This window comes from Myotis brandtii, unplaced genomic scaffold, assembly GCF_000412655.1.
Source record: "Myotis brandtii unplaced genomic scaffold, ASM41265v1 scaffold74, whole genome shotgun sequence".
NCBI classification, from domain to species: domain Eukaryota; kingdom Metazoa; phylum Chordata; class Mammalia; order Chiroptera; family Vespertilionidae; genus Myotis; species Myotis brandtii.
The window spans coordinates 2,620,544-2,644,699 of NW_005370944.1; the positions used below are offsets into that span (position 1 = coordinate 2,620,544).

Here is a 24,156-nt window from a genome sequence, read left to right on the forward strand (position 1 = left end):
GGGGCCCCCCCCCCCCCACCCCCCCGAGTGCAAAAATTTTTGTGCCCCGGGCCTCTAGTAAGTATATAAGTTCTTTGGTACCTCTTCTCGTTCCCCCAACCCCACATCGAGGTATGTGCTCTTATTTCTTTATTAATTAATTAATAAAGATTAATATCTTTATCTGTTATTGTGTAACTGCCTAAATTAGCAACAGAAGAAAACAGCCCTGCAGTGCAAGTGCTTTGTCTTAAGACCAGTCCTGGGTGGCTGGTACTTGGGCCGGGTCCCAGGATGTTTGGTCATACCTTCTAGACCAGCGGTCACCAGCCGGTGGTCTGCAGATCACTGGTGGTCCGTGAGGTCCGAAAGGTTGGCGACCGCTGCCCAGTCAGTGCCTGTCTGTGCTGTCTGCACACTCCAGAGGGGCCCCTGCCGGGCCAGGTGGGAGGCCTGAGAGTGGCTCTTACCTCCTCACATTGCTTAACCTCTCAGAGGCTTTGCTTCCCTCTCTCAGGAAGCACTTAGAGTTGCTTTGAGGGCTTATTAGAAATGATGCCAGTAAGCCCCATCTGGTCTCACTCCATTGCATTGAGTGGTAACTCATTGGTATCTGAAATTGCCCCATTAACACTTCCTGTTTTTGAAGATATAACTATCCTCCCCAATCCCATGTTAGAATGAAAACCTCTGATGGCCTGGCATTTTCTGATGCTACGATATAGGTTAAAGGGTGCTCCCAGAAGCCAGATCAGAATTTTAGGACTGAGTGTTGAGGCTCTACCCCTTACTGCACATTGGGGTAACTGAGGCCCAGAGCAGGGAGGGCATGTGCCTGATGTCACACAGCATCGGTGACAAAGCTGGGACTGGAGCCTGGGCCTTCCCTGCTCTCTGGTCATGGTCTGGGGCATGTTTGTCTGCTAGCCTGTCTCAGCGTCAGCTGCCCCTCAGGGAGGATGGAGCAGCCTGGCCTGAGCCCAGGGTAGTTCTGGGTGAATTGTTCCTACCACTAAAACAGCCCTGCACTTCGCTCTGATACTGTTGTTTGCTTTGCTTTTCAGCCTCTTACTGGGGGAAAGGGATGCAGGTAGGAGGCCTGTCGTCAGGGAGCTCCTGGAGGGGCCGGCAGAAGGTATCTTTAGTGAAAGAGGAGCCTCTTTCCCTGCCAGTGTCCATGTCTTGCCCTGGCTCCCATAGTCTACCTCCCGCAGTGCCGTAGAACCTCCCAAGACTTCTCTCCTGTACTTGCTCTCCCTCAGAATTTCTCTCTCAGTCTGTGACTCATTCTCTTCCTCCTTCTGGCAACTGACCCCTTTGTCTCTGGGCAGATTCTACTGGGACCTGACCATGTTGCTGCTGATGGTGGGGAACCTGATCATCATCCCTGTGGGCATCACCTTCTTCAAGGATGAGAACACCACACCCTGGATTGTCTTCAATGTGGTGTCAGACACATTCTTCCTCATCGACTTGGTCCTCAACTTCCGCACAGGTATTGTGGTGGAAGACAACACAGAGATCATCCTGGACCCACAGCGGATTAAGATGAAGTACCTCAAAAGCTGGTTTGTGGTGGATTTCATCTCCTCCATCCCTGTGGACTACATCTTCCTCATTGTGGAGACACGCATCGACTCAGAGGTCTACAAGACAGCCCGGGCCCTGCGCATCGTCCGCTTTACCAAGATCCTCAGCCTCCTGCGCCTCCTGCGTCTCTCCCGCCTCATTAGATACATTCACCAGTGGGAAGAGGTGAGTGCTCAGACTCAGATCTCTTGAGGGAAGGGTGTTTTCCCCCAGGGGGACTGAGGGGCCAGAAGGTAATCTCAAGATAGTTGGATGTGGGCTATCAGATTATAGCAGACACACCTGCTGCAGGGGGACAAATACTAGTAATTTCTTGAATATCGTGTGCTAGATACTGGGCAAATCACTTTATAAGCAGTATCCCATTTAAGTCTTTAACATCCATAGAGGGTACCATATAGGTACACGCAGGTACCATGTTTTAATGAGGAAACTGAGAGACAGAAAGACTAAGGGATTTATTAAGGTTAAAGAATCAGTAACTAGTGAACCTAGACTCCAGAGCATGCACTGGTAACCACTGCACTATATTGTAAAGGTTTCAAACTCATAATCCTATAGGGGCCAGACAGGGAATGTGAATGGTGAAACGGGCGAGTTGGAAGGCATTAGGGAATGTAGTACACTGGGGAAAACTGGAGAATGTCTTCTGTCTAGCTCTAGCCACTTGTTGCCAAGTGGGAATGGCCTTGGGTTGCTAGATCTCCAGATTTATCATGAGAAGCAGGAATCTGGATTTTTGTGCAGATTTTGTTGGCAACTATTTTAGGTTGGGTCCTTCTGGAGCAGACCCTGAGATAAGGATTTGCATGAAAGTGATTTTTTAGGGGGAAGTGTTTCCAGGAAGATATAGTAAGGGATTGGGGAAGAGAGAAAGGGAAAGGAAGGAAGGAAGCTAAGCAAGGGTACATACCATGGAGGGTTACTTGGACCCCAACCCATGGGGACCTTTTAGGATAGTGTATACCATGCCTCAGATGTGTTAGAATTTTGTTGTTGTTATTAATCCTCACCCAAGAATATTTGTTTCATTGGTTTTGTTATTGTTAATCCTCACCCAAGGATATTTTTCCATTGACTTTTAGAGAGAGTGGAAGGGAGGGGGAGAGAGAGAAACATCGATGTGAGAGAGACACATTGATTGGTTGCCTCCCGCATGTGCCCCCAACCAGGGCTGGGGATCGAGCCTGCAATCAAGGTACATGCCCTTGACGAGAATTGAACCTGGGACCCTTCAGTCTGTGGGCTGACACTCTACCCATTGAGCAAAACCAGCTGGGGCTCCATTGATTTTTTTTTTTTTTAGAGAAAGTGGAAGGGGGAGGGAAGGATGGAGGGAGGGAGGGAGGGAGGGAGGGAGAAAGAGAGCGAGAGAGAGGTGAGAGGCATATCTATCAACTGCCTCCCTGTATGTGCCCTGACCGGGAATGTCAGGGGCTGGGGATCGAACCTGCAACCCAAGCATGTGCCTTTGATTGGGAATCAAACCCACAACCCTTCAGTGTGCAGGCCAACGCTCTAACCACAGAGAAACACCAGCCAGGGCAGAGGTGTTAGAATTTTTATATCCCCTTACCTGCCAACCATTGGTTCAGAGGCCTTCCCACCCTCAGTGCTAGCAGCAGGCAAAGTAGTTTCCAGCAGCCTGGCTCTAAAGCAGGAGCGGGGACCGTCCGGCCCGCGGGCTGTATAAGGACCGCAAAATCAATTGATCTGGCCCTGCCAAGGCATTAGTGGTGAGTTAATTAAATGTTTGACTAATTAAATATAGCAGGCTACTTTTTTTAAGCAGGCTAATTTTTAAGTTGATAATTTTGTATGGCCTGGGAATGATGTTATAAATATCCAAATGGTCCTTGGCAGAAAAAATGGTTCCCCATCCCTGCTCTAGAGAGTGAAAGCACCAGGAGTCTAGAGTTGTGTATGCACAAAAAATGTGTAAAGGATCCTTAGGCCTCAGGGTGGAGTACAGACTACAGAAACTAAATAATAAATCGTAAGAAAAAACGGGTAAGCCAACACCATTCTGAACAAAGTTGACTACTCTATGAGCTGAATGCAGTTGTCTGGGATGGAGGAAAGAGAGGGGACTACCAGCTGGGGTTTGAAATAACAGATGACCTTGCCAGGTGCTTCGGTCTGTGTCTGCCACCACCCAAGTTGCATCTCTTGGCAGCAGCGGCAGGCAGGCCAGCCTGGAGGTACTGGGATTGGGGAGAAGTGCTTTTTGGGACATCCCACTTTGGGGTCCTGAAGCTTCTGCAGACATGCATTTCCTGCCTCAGCTCACTGCTGCTGTTGCTCTCCTGTTCTCCAGGACTCTGCTCAACTAGGATATTTCCCAGGTACAGGATATGAAGTTCCCAGGCACAGGACAGGAAGCAATTACCCCAGCCAGGAGCACCCATGCTGATGGTTGGGCACTGGCAGATTGAAGTCAGAGGTGTCATGAGCACCTATGCCACAGAAGTGCCTACACCAGTCTATCGGAATCACTCCATGCAGAAATTCTCTTTTGCTTCGAAAATTTGCATTCTTTCTACTGACAGAGAAGCGGCAATGACTTGCCCATGGTCATGCAGCAGATGCCTGGCAGAGCTAGATGAGAACCCACTTAGTGTTTTGGTTCCCAGCAATATGCAGTCCCTGCCTGGTGCAGTGCAATGCTTGAGGGCTTTGGAACTAGAATGACACAGTGGAGACTTGAGTTAAAATGCTGGCTCCACACTGCCTACCTGTGTGACCTTGGTGCCATCTTGCCTCTTTGATCCTCAGTCTCTTATCTGCAAAGTGGGTATAAGTAGTAGCTTCCTCTTTGGATTATTGTGAGGATTAAATGAAATGATGTTTGTAAAACCCTTTATGTGAAGCCTGGTGCCAAGAATCATTTAATAAAGGCTCTCACCCTGGCTGGTTAGGTCATTGGGTTGGAGCATCGTCCCATACACCAAAAAGGTTGTGGGTTTGATTCCTGATCAGGGCACATACTAGGTGGTAGGTTTAATCTTCGGTCCAGATGCCTGTGGCAGGCAGCCGATTGATGTTTCTCTCTCTCAAATCAATAAAAACATATCCTCACCTGAGGATTAACATAATAATAATAATAAAATAAAGGCTCTCCCCTACCAGTTATCTTAGTACTTCTCCAGGGCATTTCTTTTTCTCAAATACTTTTTATCCATTATTTCACTGGTTCTCAGCTGGTTAGTCAAACAGGGCAGTGTTTATTACCCTGATTTGTCAGGTGAGGAAATTGAGGATCAGAGGGTCAGCTGCCCCACTGGCAGGGTTGTTGACCTAGACCTCCTGACCAGGTTCATGTGGCTCCTATTTTCTCAGGTGACCTGAAAGGAGCTTGACTTTGATTCTGTTGTTCCCTTTGTTAGGGACAGCTTTCCACTGGGATTAGGAAGGTAGGCAGCAGAGCAAGTTGAAGGGTGTGGGTGGAGGATTTCCATGTGACAGGTTGGGTCTGAAATAGCTGGGGGACATCTAGGTGCAGAGGGAGGTTGGCATGTGGGTCTGAGCTCAGGACTGAGAAGGGCCAGTGGCTATGGTGATGGTGTTGGGTGGTAGGGCCACTCTGAGAGGCTGCAGAGGAAGGATGGAGGTGTAGTTACTGGAACACCCTGAGAGGCTTGTCTCGGTTTCTGTCCCAAGTAGAAACGCAGGACCATATTGGCTCACTCAGTCCCTGAGAAACCCCAACCTCTGTTTGTCTTGGACTCACTGCTAGACCTTCAGCGAATGCAGAGAAGTGGCTGCTCTTTCCTTCTCTGGCATCAGCTCATGACTCCAGGCCCCAGCCCCTGGTGGCTAGCCATGTTCCCCCTAGGCCCAGGCCGTGGGGTTGTGGTATTTGGGGGAGTGGGCAGAGCTGCCTGTGGCTGGGCAGGGTGGGCCCTGAGACAGGAGATAAGTGCGTCTTCCACACTGTACATCCTAGGAGCTCAGGGCAGGGCTTCTGTCCCCATTGCCCCTTGAGCCTGACTGCCCTCTGGGTGATCCAGAACTAGTCCAGCAGGCTCTGGCCCTGGAGTTTCCCTAGGGTAGTCAGAGGTCCTAAAAGACCTCAGATTCGGGCTCTAAACTGGACATCACTACCCAGGCTCGTGGGCAGGAAGGGAGATCCCTGGAGACCAGATGGATGGCTCCCGACCCCTCCACACAGCACCCTTATTTTGCCTACCAGCTGGGGAGTAAATTGCTTTGCGTGGTTTCTGCCAGGCACACTGCCCAGCCAAGAACTACCACTAGACCCCTTGGATTGGATTGGGGTTTCCAAGCTAGCCCCAGGAACCCTATATCCAATCTTTAATGGCCTGCTCCAGCCCCTGGGTTTCTCTTAGTCTCAACTTGGCTGGAAGCAGTAGTAGGGTAACCTTTGAGGCCCCCACTTTGCATGAGACCTGGGGAGGGAGGTATTTAATAGGGAAAACCCTGCCCTATCTCCTCCAACTCCCTATGTGAATCTCTTTTCTTCTTTGGACCTCAGTTTCCCAACTGTCAGTTATATTCTGATGTTCTCAAAGGCTGGGGCTTAGTCCCTACGCCAGCCTCCCTTGGTGAGATCACCTTAGCTGATCCTGAGGACATTGTTATGACTTCAGGGGGGACCGGGGAGTGAGCCTCCCATGGTGAGGGAAAAGCTTGCCTGAGGCCCCCTGGTGAAGCTCCGGAGATGTTGGACTCCTGACCCCCAGCTTTAGTTGCCTCCCCTAGCCCAGCCCAGCCCCTCAGTCAGAGAGTTCCTGAACATTAGTGGCAGGTGTTGGGAGTCAGGGTACGTGGAAGGTCTTGGCAGGTGTAGGCTGCCATCTCGGAGGATGACACCTCCTGCTTCCATCCCAGGCGATCTAGGTCAGCATCCTCCCTCCCAGCCAAGCCTCTTCCTCCCTCTGAGGTGTGAGCTTGTTATAGGCACCGAGGCTATTGTTAGAAACCCTGGTCTCTGCCCCTTTGAATGTTTGTCTAAAGGGCCCAGGACCCCAGTAACCCATCCCAGAAGCCTCTTCCTTCCTTTGGCAACTTAGAGCAGTGGGAGGAGGGCTGGAGGCAGGAGGCCAGGCCCTGGTAGCTGTGTGACCCCCTAATGAGCCTCCTCCCCATGTGGGCCTTGATTTCTCCATCTCTCTCAGAATCAAGGGTTTGGGATGACACGGAGGGGTGGTCCTGGCCCTCTCTATGGGCCCCGGAAGGGACTCAGCATGACACCGCTGTGCCTGGGATATACTTGAAGTAGCCACTCCCTCAGGCCTGGATTGCTGTCCTCCATGTGGCTGCTTGTTCCTGAGACACCAGGAGAAGTTTGTTCTTTCCTGCAGAGAAAACAAGCCCCAGGGAGGGAACTCACCCAGGCCCTCAGAGGAGGCATGGTGGAAACTGCAGTTTTCGGTCTCTCCCCTGGACTGAGAAATCAACTCTTTGTTTTGAGGGCTGGGAAAGAGGGGAGGAAAGGAAACATGTGCTGAGTACCCCCTGTGTGCCAGCTGTGGGCATCATCTCTCCTGACCCCAAGACAGCCCAGGAGCTGGCAGTTATCGACACAGATGAGGAAACTGAGGCTCAGAGCAGAGAAGGCATTTGCCCCAAGTGGAGTCGTCACTCTGCCTTTGTACTGTGGTCGAGACACTGCAGAGGGAGTGGGAGTGGAGCTTCCCCCAAGTGCCATCTGGGGCATAGACAGTGGGCTTCCCAGGCTGCTCACCCAGCAAGGTTTGCGGGGACCTAGAAATGAAGGTACTCAACCCCCATAGTCAGAACCAATGTCATAAAAGGAGACTGTAATAAGGTATAAAGAGCAAGACAAATATTTGCACAGTGCAGCAGTCTTGCAGGTGGCCTGTGGCCCCAGCCCACAGTGTTTGGAAACCTCTCCCAGCAACAACCAGCCTTGCTCTCAGCAACCACACCTGGGGCCTCACTATCTGGGGTACTCTCCTAGCCTGAATGGATGCCCCCCACCAACTCTTTGCAGGAACCTCAGACTTTTTCATGTTGGTGTCTTTGGCTGTGTAGTGTCTGATAGCTATCCACAGTACACCTCCCTGCCACCCAAACGCCCATCATCTTCCCTCCTAACCTCCCACCTCCCAGCATCTACATCCTCCTTCAGCCCAATACCAGGCGCCACTCCAACATGCCCTCTGTTGGGTAAACTAGTCTGTGACTTCCGGCAGAAAAGGGCACCTTCTTTCTTCCAGCAAAGGCAAAGACAGATTCCCTGTGAGCTGTACCTGCACAGAGCGGGGCCTTTTTAAATGTCACTGTCTACACTGTGACGGCCCTGATCCCCATCATCCCATCATCACCTTCACACTGAGCACTTCTCAGTTTCCGAGACCCTACCACGTGCTTTACCATATTCATTGCTGAGATCACAATAGAGGCAAAATTAGACAAGGACCTGATCTTGGAAGATAATTAGTTACAAAGAAAAGAAAAAGATAGGTAATACAAAAAGAAAAGAAGACAGTGCATAAAAACCTGCCAACCTTGAGACACAGAGTATTAAGAGTGGTTCACAAAACAAAACAAAACAAAACAAAACAAATCAACAGCTACTGTGGGCAGTAGCCATCTGAGACACTTACTAAAAGTGATCCAAGACTTCCTTTAGCTTCTTTAGCTCCTATCCAATTCAGACTCTTCTAGAAAAATATCACAGAGTGGGGGTCTTAAACAACCAAATATCACAGTGTGGGTGGGGGGTCTTTCTCACAGTTCTGGAAGCTGGAAGGATGAGATCAGGGTGCCAGCATGGTTGGGTTCTGGTGAGAGCCTGCTTTTGGTTTGTAGATCATCTCTGTCATGTATCCTTCTCGAGGGCACTAATCCCATTCATGGGGGCTCCAACCGCATGGTCAAATCACCTCTCAAAGGCACCACCTCCTAATACTATCAGATTGGGGATTAGGGCTTCATCATAAAAATTTTGGGGTGACAAACATTCAGTCCAGCTCGGAAATGAAGAAAATCTAATCTAATAAAAGAGAAACATGCAAATTGACCGTACCTTCGCTACGCCCAAGCCATGCCCACCAGCCAATCAGAGCAACTATATGCAAATTAACCCAACCAAGATGGCGGCCGGCAGCCATGGAGCTGGAGCAAGCAGGAGGCTTGGTTGCCCTGGCAATAGAGGAAGCCAAGCTTCCCGCCTACCCTGTCCGGCTATGGCCTCTGCTAAAGGCAACAAAGTTTCAATTATAGAAGCTAAAAAAAATCCCAGATACCTGCTTCCACCCAGCCTCCACTGGGAGCTTGGGTGGCTGGGGGCCGTGGCCAGACTGCAAACAGCCATCAGCCCCTCACCCAGGCTGGCCAGGCACCCCAGCGGGACCCCCACCCTGATCCGGGACACCTTTCAGGGCAAACCAGCCAGCCCCCACCCATGCACCAGGTATATAATAAAAGGGTAATATGCAAAATGACCCTAACAGCAGAATGACTGGGAATGACTGGTCACTATGACACACACTGACCACCAGGGGGCAGACGCTCAATGCAGGAGCTGCCCCCTGGTGGTCAGTGCGCTCTCACAGGGGGAGCTCTGCTCAACCACAAGCCAGGCTGATGGCTGCCAGCACAGCAGTGACGGCAGGAGCCTCTCCCGCCTCCTCAGCAGTGCTAAGGATGTCCGACTGCAGCTTAGGCCTGCTCCCCGCTGGCAAGTGGACATCCCCTGAGGGCTCCTGGGCTGCCAGAGGGATGTCTGACTGTCAGCTTAGGCCCGATCCCCCGGGGAGCGGGCCTAAGCCAGCAGGTGGTCATCCCCCGAGGGGTCCCAGACTGCGAGAGGGCACAGGCTGGGCTGAGGGACACCCCCAAGTGCACAAATTTTTGTGCACCGGGCCTCTAGTCAATAATAATGATCCTACCTATGTATGGGTCCAGGGTACAGAGCACATTCTTAGCCACATCAATTTCTCCAGCAACCCTGAGAAGTGGTGGGCAGATAGCTAGCTTCTCTTAGTTGAGGGGAGGCTGAAGTGTGGTAGGAAGTGAGGGCAGGTGCTGGTCATCTCTGAGGCTGGATGATCCCATGTCACTGGCCTTCCTCATGGTTGGTCCCATGTCACTTGGGGGAGCTGGTGACATTCTGGTCATCCAAGAATTTGAAAGGCTAACGACTTGCCCAAGGTGATAGAACTATTGTGTTCACCTGAGTGCTAAAGAGGCGGAAGTGGAGACTTCCCACAGAGCCAGAGCTTGGTGCTAGTACTCAGGAACTGCTGTGAGATTGAGATGAGAGGCAGAGGGAGCCTCTGGGGTTTAGGATCCAAGCCTGGGGCATGGCCAGCAGCAGAGGGTTGGCCAGAGACACCAGTGTCTTACTTGGGTATATTCTGCATCCCAGACACAGGCAGGCCCCAGTCCCTACTGAGCCCTGGTTGCCATCCCAAACTGTCCTGCCTGGTCTCTAGTGTCCACCACTCCTTACACTGAGATGTGTCATCTTAGCCAGGACCTGGCCCACTGACAATGTTGGGGCTAGTTCCTGTGCCCCAGTGGGGCTAGGCTGCAGGGCACAGAGCACTGGGTTGATTGGGGCCAGACGCCGAGGAGTCCCACCTGGCCCTGGATCCAGCTTGCTGTAAATCTGGCCACATAACCCAGTCATTTGGGGTTTAAATTGTTCTATCTGCAAAATAACCACCTTTTTTGTCACCGGGCCAATCTGACAATCTGCAGGCAGCGCTAGTTCAGATCTGCCTCTACTGCCACTGCCACTATAACCATGAGCAAGTCCTTTGCTTCTCTGAGCCTTGATGTAAAATGTAGTAAATTAACAATATGTTCAGCAAAGTTTGTTGTGAGTTTAAGTGAGATGATGACTGTGATGTTATTGTCCCTTTGTCACTGGGCCGTGGAGGGTGATGGGACAAGTTGGAGGTTCCATTCTCCATGAACCTTTCCAAGGTCCATTTCATCCTGAAGACTTCACAGCATATCTGCGTCCAGAGTCCTGCTACTAATGGGGCCACAGAAGGGTGTGCCCTTTGGTTGTTCAAAACCTAGACCCCAGGTTAAACCCACATTTCAGAAGGAGAAACTGAGGTCACTAGTATCAGAATATCCTGCCACCAGCTACAAGGCTGCAGTTAGAAGATCACTAGACAGGGGTAGAAATATCTAGGGTTTGTTTTTTTGAGCCTCAGTTTCTCTATCTTGAAATGGGCTTAAACTAGTTCTTAAATTTATAGGCATTTGAAAAGTCAGTAATTTTGTCTCAAAGTCCCTCTCCAGGAAGGTTGCTCTGCCTGAGAATAGTATGGAGGGACCAGAACTAAGAGTGAGGTCATACTCCAAAGTCTGTAAGGCTAGAGGCAAGGCAGAACTTCTAGAGAACTCCCTCTAGACTTCCTGTCCATCTCTCCATCCCCTCACTGGTACTTCCTGCTGAAACTGGACCAAGAGGCAGCACTGGGAGGAGGGAGGTTGGGTGTGGATACTGGGATGTGCCCACCCGTGGTCCTGCCCAGCCATAGTTCAACCTCTCCTTTGGAGTCACAGGGGTAGAGATGGACAGGTGGCAGGGGGCTGGGGTTGAGAGTGCTGTGCTTTATTAACCTGTATAGGAAAGCATTACTACTAATAACTTTTTTTTTTAAATATATTTTATTGATTTTTTACAGAGAGGAAGGGAGAGGGATAGAGAGTTAGAAACATCGATGAGAGAGAAACATCGATCAGCTGCCTCCTGCACACTCCCCACTGGGGATGTGCCCGCAACCAAGGTACCTGCCCTTGACCGGAATCGAACCTGGGACCCCTGAGTCCACAGGCCGACTACTAATAACTATTAACTAATCACGAAGATTAATTATTAATAACGGTTCTCAATTTATTGAGCACTTCTACACCTAATACTAAGCATTTCATATGTATAATTTAATTCTTTAGACAACCCACACAGTTAAGAATTTTTATTGCCATTTTCTAGATGAGGAAACATGATCAAAAAGGTTCAGAGATTTTCTGAGGGTTGCATAGCTGGAAATTGGGTAGGAAGAGGGCCTGGGATCAAAGTCTGTGTGAACTTGGAGCCTGTGTATCCCAGCAGTTTCCTTGCAGTTCCATGGCTGCCTGAGGCAGAACCCACTGGCCCTGGGGGAGTCCTAAGAGTCTGGTGACTGATTTAGGGAAATACCATGGCCCTGTCCTGACTACAGGCTGTGGTCCCCTGAGGAGCATCAGGCTGGCTGGCTCTTCTCCCTGTTGTTTCATGGCCTAGACAAGCTGATAAAGTGATTTCTCTACCCACTTCAGGGCTATATGGGGCTCCAGGTGCCCCCCTTCCCTCCAGGTCTGGGAACCCCAGACACCCTTTCTTCTCCTCCCAGGCTGTTTGGTTTGACCTATAGGCAAATCCCCAGGGTAGGAGAAGCCGCTTTGAAAGGTGAGAGACCCTGGATGGCTGGACTTCCCATGGGAGCCCCGTGCCCCCCCCCCCAACACACACACCTGCACAGATCCCTCTGGGGCCCTGCAGCCTGCAATCTGCTTCTTTCAGGGCCTGGCCTGACGCCTTTCCACTCTAGCCATAGCCTGACCTGAACTGAACTGGGCACCCTACCATGTGTGTGCAGAGCAGTGCCACTCGAAGCTGCAGGATCTGACTGGGTGGGGTGTTCCTCTCTTCTGGTCACTCACCTGGTCACTTACCTCTGCGGACAGATCTTCCACATGACCTACGACCTGGCCAGTGCCGTGGTGCGCATCGTGAACCTCATCGGCATGATGCTCCTGCTGTGCCACTGGGATGGCTGCCTGCAGTTCCTGGTCCCCATGCTGCAGGACTTCCCTGACGACTGCTGGGTGTCCATCAACAACATGGTGGTGAGCGCCCAGCCGGGCCCTGGTGAGGACAGAGGGGGCTGATGAGGCACTGACGGGCAGAGCAGGTTCACAACTTGAAACTCCTGAGTTCCAACATGTAAGACCCTGAGGTGCCAGCCTAGCACCCACGGCACATGGCTTTACCCAGTACAGGTCTGTCACAGAGCTCCTGGCCACACGCTGCTACCTTTGCCTTCTCACAGCCTCACTGCAGCTGGGAGCCTGGCTATTTGGAGCTGATTTCACCCAGGGAGACTAAGACCTGGGCTCCTCAGGTTCTGTCAGGTGTGGCAGAGCTGGGCTGGTGGCTCCTGCCCTCCTGCCTTTTTGCCAGAGGCAGACTGTTACCAATTGGGGTTACCGACTGGGACCTCAGTTCTTTTCGTCGACGCAGAAAAGATTTTAAGGTCAACGAAAATGAAAGTAAAGCAAAATGGGGTTTATTGAAGATACATTCTAAACTAGGAGTGGGCCACTGAGAGAGAGAGAGAGAGAGAGAGAGAGAGAGAGAGAGAGAGAGAGAAAGGGAGATGGATAAAATGGCTGGGCTGCACTGGGAAGTCAGAGAATAGGGGGCCTTGGAGACAGGTTTAGTTAGGGGTTAGCCCGGGATGAGCTGCAGCTGCCCATTCCTCCCCTGGTTGCAAGTCTCGTGGGGTCCTTTAGAGGTTGGGAGACATGTGCCTGTGGGGGAAGGGAAGGAGAAAGGGAATGGCATGGGCCTGCTCCTTGAAGGTAGAGCACAAGCGCAAGAGATAATGGCCCCCAACTCCTGGGTTTAAAAGAAGGATTTTCTGGGTGGAGACTTTCATTTGCATTCAGGCATGATTGACAGAAACTACCTTTTTTCTGGGCATGCCCTTACCCATAATACATGCAGAAAAACCCATGGGGGCAAGGTCAAAATTGAAATACAAATTTTATTATAATTAATCCAGGACCCTAGTGAGGTTGTATTGTCTTGTCGTTTTCTCTGAGCATGTGCCAAGAACCAGCTGGCTCCAAATCTGCCTGGGTGGTCTGCTGGCTTCTGAGCCGCCCATAGTGAGGTTGTCTGAAGGCAATGCTGGTCCGGCTCCTGATCAGGACCCCAGGGCAGGCCCCACCCCAGCCACTCAAATCTAACTTCCTACTTCACAGATCCACCTTTAAAAGCCACACCCAAGCAAAGAGAACCCTGTGAGGGACACTGTTGGTAGCAGACATAGACTCCCAGATCACACACAGTGGCTATTTTCTGCTCCAGCTTCAGAACTGGACTGTCCCCCTATTCCTGTCATTCCCTCATCCCCACCCCACGTACACACATACATCCTGATCATAGGTGGTGTCCTGAGTGGGGAGGACAGACCAGATTGAGCCTGATCCCTTCCAAACCTGTGGGTGGTTGAGAGAAGTTGAAATTGAGGCTAGGGAAGCCATGGGGCAGAGTCCCCATCCCCCCATGGACAGGGTGGGCTCCAGGAGGGATGGAGGGCCCCCTGGACCTGTGAGCCTCTTTCTGTGTCTGGGAACCCCATGCTTACAGGTCCAGGGGGACCTGTCGGTTTGGTTTGGTCTGTAGGCAGATCCCCAGGCCCCCTGAGTAGGAGAAGCTGGCTTTGAAAGAGGTGAAAGAGACCCAGAGCATCTTTCAGTATCAAATAGTCCTTTAGAAAACAGCCTTTTGATGAGCTAAGTGTAAATAAATCAGCTATATGGATTGAATTTCTGAGTTCCTAGGGGCTGAACAATAAGGCTGGAATTTCTGACTGAAGGCAGATGGGGGTCCCTCCTGTTCCCCCAGTGCCCAGGCCCCCTCCACTCCTGGGCCCTCCCCGCCCCCCCTCACCCAGACCTCCCACCCAGGTTTGGACTGAGCACCATACCAGCTCAGCTCTGTCCAGTATGGTCTCAGTGACCTTGAACATGGCGTGCAGCTCCTGTGCCTGCCTTCAGGTGCTGAGAACAGCCTGGTGACCCCAGAAGTGCTTGAGGCTCCGGCCAGGGGTTCTGTGGGTCATGCAGTAGGGTGGGTTCCACATCATTGCCAACATATTCATTGTGTGAGCAGAGAGGCATTGGGGAGGTGGCCGGCACTGGGGTTCATCTGGGGCCCCCTCATCTGGGACAGTTTCCTCCATGTGAGGGTGACAAGTCCACACGTGCACGAAGTTCAGGAGATGGCTCTTCTGAGCCCAGTGTTCCCACACTGAGGCTTCCTTGAGACACCAACTAGCTTTGGAGACAAAAATAGCCAGTTGCCTCCCTCCTTCTCTCCCTCCTCCCACCCCAAGCATTGTCTGTTCCAGGTAACCCACCTTTTGTGGGGGGAGGATAACTGGTGGCCACAGTCCTGGACAGATGCAGGCAGGGTTCATGCAGGAAGGGAGTCAGCTCAGCAGCACTTTAGATTTTGCTCACCCAAAATGAGGACAGTGTTTTGGGCTCAATTGAGAGTCTGTCCCCCTAGGGGAAGCATATCTGCTTTTATAATTGAGGTCAGTGGGGGAAATGGGCTTTACTTGGGAGTAGTTTGGGGTAAGGGGATGGAGCTATTTTAGTAAGCAGAGGACAGCAGGGTGGCTCAGCCTGAAGTCTTTTGCTGCCCAAGAGGCCCAGGCTGCTCTGTGGGGGCTGAGAGGTCCGATGGGGGCTACACCGCTCCTGTCCATTTGCTGGGCTTCCCATCTAATCCTGGTCCCCCACTGCAGGAGAAAGGCCTAAGTGAGGAGTTCACTCGGTCACTTAGGTTACCATTGTGGGCCTCCCTGCCCTTCTCCAAGGCTTTCAGCCACTGGCATGGTGGGAGCCCTGGGCTCAGCAGCTGGAAAAGAGTTGAGGGATGGGAGGTGGTGGGGACTTTTCTAGGTCCTGGTGAGGCCTGCTCTCTCAGTGGTGTGAGCCTTCACTACCACTCCACCCTGTGTCTGTGTACCTATCTACAGAACAGCTCCTGGGGAAAGCAGTATTCCTATGCCCTGTTCAAGGCCATGAGCCACATGCTGTGCATCGGATATGGACGGCAGGCGCCTGTGGGCATGTCCGACGTGTGGCTCACCATGCTCAGCATGATTGTGGGCGCCACCTGCTACGCCATGTTCATCGGCCACGCCACTGCCCTCATCCAGTCCCTGGACTCCTCCCGACGCCAGTACCAGGAGAAGGTAGGGCAGAAAGCTGTGTCCAGTTTGGGCTATCTCAGGGCAGCCAGCTGGTCCCTAGGGAGCACAGGCTCCAGCCAGTGGGTGCCCAGCCTGCCACCATCATCTGGCTTCAGCTGCTGTCTTTTCTGTTGCAGTCTCTTTTTCTTTCTTTTTTATATTTTTCTAAAATATACAGAAATTCCGCATTGTTTATGGGCACTGAATCCGTATCTCAGACCAGTGACTGTGAATGTGCAGTGCCCTCTGTGTGGCTAACACCTTTTGGGTCCACATCTTGTGCAGAGCCCTGGGCATTCATTCCATGTGACAGTTATCACTGCTCCTGGGTTTACACTTATTTACCGTGACCGCACACTCTCGGTTTTCCTCCTCCTCACAGGCCAGTCCTCCTTGTTCTCCTTGGCTGCTTGTCTTTTCAGTCTTTATACATTGTGTCCCTGGTGGTTTGGGCTCAATTCTCTGCTTTTCTGTCTCTCCTGTCTTCCTGGGTGCTACTGGTTTACCACCCTACCCGCATGCTCCATGTCCGTCTCTATGCAGCAGGCTCCAAATGATATAATCAGTCCCCACCTCTTTCCTCACCCTGCACTGTCTACTTGATGCCTCCCCAGACACCTCCACCTCATCGCATCTAAAATGAGAACAGTCTCCCTTGCCTTCTCTGCTCCGAACCTCTATTCTTGCCCATCCTGTTAATGGACACAGTAGCACAGATGCCCAGGCCAGAAATTAGGAGCCATCCTTGGTGTCTCTTAGTCATTAATGCCTCCCTTCATTCCCATCATCCAGCTGGCGTCTGCCTGGGTCACGCAGCAGCTTCCTAAGCGAGTGGCTGTGCTGGAGTAAAAGGCTGCCTGGGTTCTAAGCCCAGCTTCCCCATTGACAAGCTCTCCATTGAACATGGGCATGTAGCATCACATCTCTAGGTCCCATTTGCTTGTCTGTAAAATGGAGACAATACCAAGGGTTATGTCATGGCATTTGTGAGGAGTGACCCTACAGAGTAAGCCATTCAATATTTATTAGCCAAGTGGGCTCCCCCTACCCCTTCTACTTTATTCTCCAGATGGCAGATGGCATTGGCATTTAAAACATAAATCTGCTCATATCACTGCTTAGAGCTTTCTGTTACTCCAAGATGCAGAGTAAGTGTGTTTTCTCAGCCTGGCATGCAAGCGCTCCCCGCCTTCTCATGCTCAGAACACGCCATGGGCTCCATAGCCCTCTACGTGCCAGCCTTGCCAGCCTCCCTGCATGTGCCTCCCTGCCTCGGGGCCTGGCACAGACTCAAGCTGGAACTCTCCTCTCTCTTTTCACCGGACCCTTTCTCCACATCTCAGCCTAAATGTCACCTGCTTGGTGAAGCCTTCCATGCCCCAATCAGCCTCCACCCATTATGTGACCCAGTGACACCCTCAAATTCTCCTTCATTACACTTCGCACTTCTGTCGTTATTTAATTAATTATATGTAGCCAATTGTTTAATATCCATCTTCCCTATCCAGGCCATGGCTCCATGAGGGTAGGCCAGTCCCCATGGATCCCCAGTGTCCAGCACATAGTAGGGCTCAGTATGTATTTATGAACTGCCTGCTTGTCTGCCTCAGGTGCTGTCCCCTGATGGGGTGACTGAGAGATGGCAGCCCAGGTCCCATGACACTTAGAGGAAAGCCCGAGAGAGCCTGAAGAGCCAGAGCAGGGTGGGAAGGTCATTTTGGGAAGGCAGAGGAAGGAGGAAGTAGAAGAGAATGCTAGGCCAGTGATCATGATGAACATGAGCAAAGGTGTGTAGATGGGTGGTAAAGAAATCAACCTGATTAGAACAAAAGGTTCTGGGTTAGGAGTGAGGGGGCAAGAAAGGGGGAGGAGAGTGGAGTCAGGTTATCAAGGCTAGTGCTTCAAGGGCCAGGTGAGAGGTCAGTGTAGCCCAGCATCAGGTCCCAGCCTGTGAGCAAGGTCAGGGCCCAGCCTATGAGCAGGGTCGGGGCCCAGCGTGTGAGCAGGGTTGAGGCTCAGTGTGTGAGCAGAATGGAGGCTCAGTCTGGGACCACCATTAGGGATAGTTTAAAAAAAGCACCAGGGTCTACTGTCCAACAGAGTCAAGCTGCTTGTGGCTTTTCATTTGAGAGTTGCCTTCATTTCATCCTTTAGCTAATAGCTCTTTAATGTATAATTCACCCATAAATCTCTCTTAAACATATTACCTCCCCCTCTGTCCTCACTACTCTCTCTCACCTGGACCACTTCAACAACCTTCTAACTTTTGTCCTGCCTCCAGACCCTGCCTCCCACCCCAATTGCTTCTCTATGTAAGGGGAATTCTAAAAAAATACAGCTCTTTTCTGGCTGCCCCTATCCCCATAGCCAGCCAGAAAGTCACTGTTTCCTATAGCTGGGCACAACTTAGAGCAGACAGAGGCCAGGTTGGCTGGAAGAATGTTAAGAAAGGTCATCTCCCAGCCCCCAGGTGCCCGTCAGCATCTCTGCAGCAGCACTATGTCCCGACCTCTTTGGAGAACTGATATATGAGAGCAGGCTGCCTATTATGACTATTCCTTGGGTACAGGGACTTTTCTTGCATTCCATTGTGGGAAAAATCTGTTCTTGCCCAATCGGTGCCTCTGGTCCCTAGCCATGCTTCTGAGGATCCCCACTTCCCACCCACAATCCAGGTGGGTTGGAGCAGCCCCACAGGATGGGCAGGTTCAACAATCTCTATTCCAAACACGTTTAAGGTCCCTGCTGTACCAGGCCCCTCCCCTGGGCTGTAGTTGCTCTTCAACAAAGTGACTTAGTCTCAGTCCCAGCCATGTTGGGATACATGACGTGCCACATGTGGGCTGGCTTCAGTCTTCAGCCCTTGTAACCCATTGCAGCCCAGTCCTGCTGATGTTACCACTGGTGGGAAAGAGCTCCTTCCCAAATCAGTGAGGCCTCTCTGGTCCACAGTGTAACACAGAGGGATCAATATTTTGAGGAAACTTCATTGACTTCCAGGTCAGTTGGCCTCTTGTAACTGGGCTTTGGACAGTCCTTGTCCTGGCCATCTCCATAGTGTTGAACACGTTGAAGACCGGTCACTGGGATGGAGCTTCTCCTCCACCCCAGCTGCTGGCAGTCAGGGCCATTGTTTGGGGCACAGTGTGACCACACCCACACCGAGGACCTCAAGCTTAAGGAGCCAAGGTCATCCAACTGCGCCCACAGCATCAGTGCAACTCTGGCCAGCAGCAGGGCTGAGGTCAGGTGGTGCCAGCCAAGGCAGTGGGGCTGGCCGGCCAAGAGGTGACAGCCTCTCTCTCTGTCCCTGGACTTAGTACAAGCAGGTGGAGCAGTACATGTCCTTCCACAAGCTCCCGCCCGACACTCGGCAGCGCATCCATGACTACTACGAGCACCGCTACCAGGGCAAGATGTTCGACGAGGAGAGCATCCTGGGCGAGCTCAGCGAGCCGCTGCGGGAGGTGAGCTGGGTGGCGGCGAGGCAGAAAGGGATCCATGCCTTTCTGCCTGGTGACTCTGCTCATCTCCTCCCTCTTTTCCAATCCATTCTTTCTGGGGAGCAGGAGATCATCAACTTTAACTGCCGGAAGCTGGTGGCCTCCATGCCACTGTTCGCCAACGCAGACCCCAACTTCGTGACATCCATGCTGACTAAGCTGCGCTTCGAGGTCTTCCAGCCGGGCGACTACATCATCCGAGAAGGCACCATCGGCAAGAAGATGTACTTTATCCAGCACGGCGTGGTCAGCGTGCTCACCAAGGGCAACAAGGAGACCAAGCTGGCAGATGGTTCCTACTTTGGAGGTGAGTGGCCAGGAGACCCTGGGGAGACAGGGGAATGGGCTGGAGAGACCGAGAAAAGCATTTCAGGCCCTTCATGGCCACTGCCTGGAGGTAGGTGTCTGTGAGCCCAGCATAGGGGGATAGTCCCAGAGATGGAAAAGGTGGCCTGGAGTGGGGGACCGATGAATGTATCTGTCAAGCATCTGTACTAGGTAGTGGGGACCCAGGTCAGGGTTGGGTGGAGGCCCTTAGGAGGCCACCCTGACTCCTGCTGTCCCAGCAGAGATCTGCCTGCTGACACGGGGCAGGCGCACAGCCAGCGTGCGGGCCGACACCTACTGCCGCCTGTACTCGCTGAGTGTGGACAACTTCAATGAGGTGCTGGAGGAGTACCCCATGATGCGGCGGGCCTTCGAGACCGTGGCGCTGGACCGCCTGGACCGCATTGGTGAGGGGACTGGGCGAGAGGGCGGAAGGGAGGTGGACCGGGCTCCCCCTCTTCTCTGTCCTGAGCCCCTGCTCTCCTTCTGTGGCCCAGGCAAGAAGAACTCCATCCTCCTCCACAAAGTCCAGCATGACCTCAACTCAGGTGTCTTCAACTACCAGGAGAATGAGATCATCCAGCAGATTGTGCAGCACGACCGCGAGATGGCTCACTGTGCGCATCGCGTTCAGGCTGCCACCTCCGCCACCCCGACCGCCACGCCTGTCATCTGGACCCCGCTGATCCAGGCACCACTGCAAGCTGCTGCCGCCACCACTTCCGTGGCCATAGCCCTCACCCACCACCCACGGCTGCCCGCTGCCATCTTCCGCCCTCCCCCGGGCCCCAAGCTCAGCAGCCTCGGGCCCGGGCAGACACCCAGGCATCTGAAGCGGCTGCAGTCTCTCATCCCTTCTGCACTGGGCTCTGCCTCACCCACCAGCAGCCCATCCCAGTTGGATACACCATCTTCCTCCTCCTTCCACATCCAACAGTTGGCTGGATTCTCCGCCCCTGCCGGACTGAGTCCTCTCCTGTCTTCGTCCAGCTCTTCGCCACTTCCCGGGGTCTGTGGCTCTTCTCCTGCTCCCACACTATCCGCCAACACAGCTTCCACCACCATAGCCGGATTTGGCCTCTTCCACAAAGCACTGGGCGGCTCCCTGTCCTCATCTGACTCACCCCTGCTCACCCCACTACAGCCAGGCACCCACTCCCCACAGGCTAACCAGCCACTACCTTCACTACCAGGGGCCCAGGGCAGCCTGGGACTCCTGGAACATTTCCTGCCACCCCCACCTTCATCCAGGTCTCCAGCCTCTAGTCCAGGGCAGCTTGGCCAGCCTCCTGGGGAGTTGTCCCCAGGTCTGGCTGCTGGCCCACCAAGTACGCCAGAGACACCTCCACGGCAGCCTGAGCAGCCATCCATGGCAGGGGCCTCTGGGGAGGCTTCTCCTATAGCCTTTACCCCCCGAAGAGGTCTCAGCCCCCCTGGCCACAGCCCAGGCCCCGCAAGAACTTTTCCAAATGCTCCACCCCGGGCCTCTGGCTCCCATGGTTCCTTGCTCCTGCCACCTGTATCCAGCCCCCCACCACTCCAGGTTCCCCAGCGCTGGGGCACACCACCTCTCACCCCAGGCCGCCTCACCCAGGACCTCAAGCTCATCTCAGCCTCTCAGCCGGCCCTACCCCAGGATGGGGCACAGACCCTCCACAGAGCCTCCCCACACTCTTCTGGGGAGTCTGTGGCTGCCTTCCCGCTCTTCCCCAGAGCTGGGGGTTGCAGTGGGGGCCTTGGTCCCCCTGGGAGGCCCTATGGTGCCGCCTCAGGCCAGCATGTCACTCTGCCTCAGAAGACATCCTCAGGTTCTTTGCCACCCCCTCTTTGTTTGTTTGGGGCAAGAGCCGCCTCTTCTGGGGGCCCCCCTCTGACTGCTGCTTCCCAGAGGGAACCTGGGGCCAGGGCTGAGCCAGTGCGATCCAAACTGCCATCCAATCTATGAGCTGGGGCCCCTTCCTCTCTTTTCTCTCTTCTTTCTTCCTTCAGGTTTAACTGTGATTTAGGAGATATACCAATAACAGTAATAATTATCATTTTAAAAAACTCACACCAGAAAAACAAGACAGCAGAAAATAACCAGGTATTCTTAGAGCTATAGATTTTTGGTCACTTGCTTTTATAGACTATTTTAATACTCAGCAGTAGGGGGGGGGGGTTAGGCAAGGCTCAAATGCAAAAGCCAGAGCAAGGTTGGGGGGTGGGGGCTACCCATGTTTGGGGTTCCTAGAGCAAACCTGTCATTGTATTTGTTTTAGGGCACCAGCCACCACCAGCCCCTCAGCAGTGAACTTGGTGCCTCACTCTGCGGGGAGTCTTCTAGGGGCTGCCCTTGGTGGTTTTCCTGGGGAGCCTCAGTCTCCTGAGTCCTTGGAACAAAGTGGGGCCAGGGTCCTGAGAATTTTGCATTTTTTTACTGCAAACCTAGCAAGATCTGTATGTGTCTGTAATATGTGTATATGTATAAGCTATGTAGCGCTCTGTAGAGCCATGTAGATAGCCACTCACAGGTGTGCAATCTAGTTTAACCCAATGTTGCCGGGACACCCAGGTCACCTTACATCCAGCAGCCCACCGTAGTCCATAGGCTGGGAATCGGAAGGTCTGGGGGGAGTGTTCTTTCCAGTCCTCAGGGAAGAGGACCCCAAGACCTTTCAGCAGGCCCCCTGTCTCCCCATCTCTGGTTTCCTATCCAATCCCAGCCTGACCTCTCACCACATGGAAGCAGAGGACTCTGAACTGTGCCTCCTGTAGGTCCTCAAGCACATCCTGTCCTCTCTGTGGCCCTCAGTTCCCTGTCGGGGCAGTGGGAGGTGAGGGTACTTCTGGTTGAGTCTGCTCTGTGCCAAGCACTGGTTCAGCACTTTACACACATTAACTCCTTCCATTTCACAAAGACCATGAGGTAGGTACTTTGATTCTCCCTATTTCACAGATGAGAAAACTGAATTTGGGGTACTTTTTCCAGAATCATGTAGCTAGGAGTGACAGACCTGGGACTGATTAGAGATTCTAATTCATGCCTGCTTGAGGCCAAAGCCTAGGTTCCTTCCATTAAAAACTGTTGAGAGAGGCTAAGTTAGTCTTCAAGCATGGTGCAGTGGGAGAAACCAGATTATAGAGGCAACCAGACCTGGTTTGAATTCCAGCCCTGCCTTAGCTGTGTGATCTTGGGCAAATTATCTGACCTTCCTGAGTCTGTTACCTCAAATGTAAAACGGGAATAATTATGGTGCCATCTTACAAGTACGTATGAGGACAGGATGAGAAAAGCAGTATATGTGAAATGCCCAGCCCGTACCTGGCACATGCCATAGTAGGTGCTCAGTAAGTCATGTTTCTTCTGCCTCCCCTCATCCAGCCCATTGCTCCAGCAAGCTGTGGTGAGAGCCCAGGGAGCTTTGGCTGAGGGCTCCAGGACTTATGATCTCAGGGCATAGGAGGCGGCGGGGCTTCCCGAAGGGCCAGTGGCAGGCTTGAGCCAGGCCTTGAGATGTGGGAAGAGTTAGAAAGTGAGAGAGGGAAGGGAGGGGAAGTGAGGAAGTAGAAAGGCAGGTGGGATGGAGTGCTCAGTGGGGATATGATGAAGGTAGATGTACAGTGTGGAGCTGGGGGCTTTGGGAGGAGATCCTGAAGCCAAGTGTTCAGAGGGAAGACCATGGATGCCAGGCTAAGGGGATTGGCCCTGATTCTGCAGGCAACTAGGAGCCAGAAGCAGGTTCAGAGTGAGAGTCATTGTGAACTAGGAGCTCAGATTATAGAAGCTCCTTAGGCACAATCCTCCCTTCCAACAAGATTCTACCAGAGCCAAGCTCAGTGGTCTGCCTCCTTCCTATAGGGTAGGAGCAGGTTTGCTACCAAGACCTGAATAGTAAGGAGGACTGATCCATGCCCCAAGAGCTCTCCTCCATGCTCCCAGCTAAGTGCTGACAAGATCAGGCTTTGTCCTGGGCTGTGGGACAGGCCAGTATCTCCAGTGACGGGCCACAGGCAGTGGGAGGCCTTTTCCAGGACAGGAGGAGGTGAGGATTCTGGGTCTTAGGGAGAGACAAGGAGCCGCCTGGCCTTGGTCATTACTGGGCAGGAGAAGTCCCCTCAGACCCAGGGAGTTCTCAGAGCTGGAAAAATTTAAACAGAGGCCTCAATCCGAGTTCTGCACACACCCACGCCCCCTGAGGAAGGCTTACTTAATCTAAACCCACAGTAGTCCTGGAGGTAGTGGCCAGGGTGGGGGGTAGGAAAGGGACAGGAGTGAGGGTGGAGGGTTCAGTGGCATGCGGAGTGAGGACACGCCCTTGTTATCAGGGCAGGCCTCACCACCCTCTACACACGCACACACGTTTTATAAAAGCTGACCCCATGCAGCCACTCTGGAGGCTGGGGAAGCCAAGTCCAGTCAGTTGGCCCTTCTATCCCCACAAGCAATTTTCAAATCTTCCACTTTTAAAACAGAAAACGGTAAATGTGCCGTGTTGTATATTTTATTTAAATAAAAAAAATCCAATAGATGCTGCCTTCTTTTAGGGGCCAGGGATTGAGGGGGAATGAAGTTATTGGGGAATGAATACTGGGGCCTCAGGAGCAAGGCTGTGGAGGGCAGTGGACAGGTCCCCTAGAGCAGTGGTCGCTGCCCCAGAGCACTTGCGGACACTGGAGGCAGCTGTGCTCTGTGTGTGGGCTGGGAGAGTGAGGAGGAGGATGAGAGAGTGTGTGCATCCTTTGTCCGTTAGTGGAGGGGGAGACCCTGACTGAGATCCTTCCCACCCCAGCTG

At 52.7% G+C, this 24,156-nt stretch overlaps 1 protein-coding gene across 1 annotated transcript in view; it reads left to right on the forward strand.

Annotated features, from left to right (window-relative positions):
• The window catches only part of HCN4 (hyperpolarization activated cyclic nucleotide gated potassium channel 4), a gene marked incomplete at its 5' end in the record, with an annotated part of 53,795 nt that extends 29,905 nt beyond the window's left edge, over positions 1 to 23,890 (forward strand). Inside the window, 7 exons of the mRNA XM_005882808.2 lie at positions 1,311 to 1,734; positions 12,250 to 12,411; positions 15,339 to 15,557; positions 18,875 to 19,021; positions 19,124 to 19,364; positions 19,627 to 19,791; positions 19,882 to 23,890. Coding sequence (XP_005882870.1) covers positions 1,311 to 1,734; positions 12,250 to 12,411; positions 15,339 to 15,557; positions 18,875 to 19,021; positions 19,124 to 19,364; positions 19,627 to 19,791; positions 19,882 to 21,329 — 2,806 coding nt within the window. The remainder of the gene's footprint in view (positions 1 to 1,310; positions 1,735 to 12,249; positions 12,412 to 15,338; positions 15,558 to 18,874; positions 19,022 to 19,123; positions 19,365 to 19,626; positions 19,792 to 19,881) is intronic.
• Positions 23,891 to 24,156: the final 266 nt, after the last annotated feature.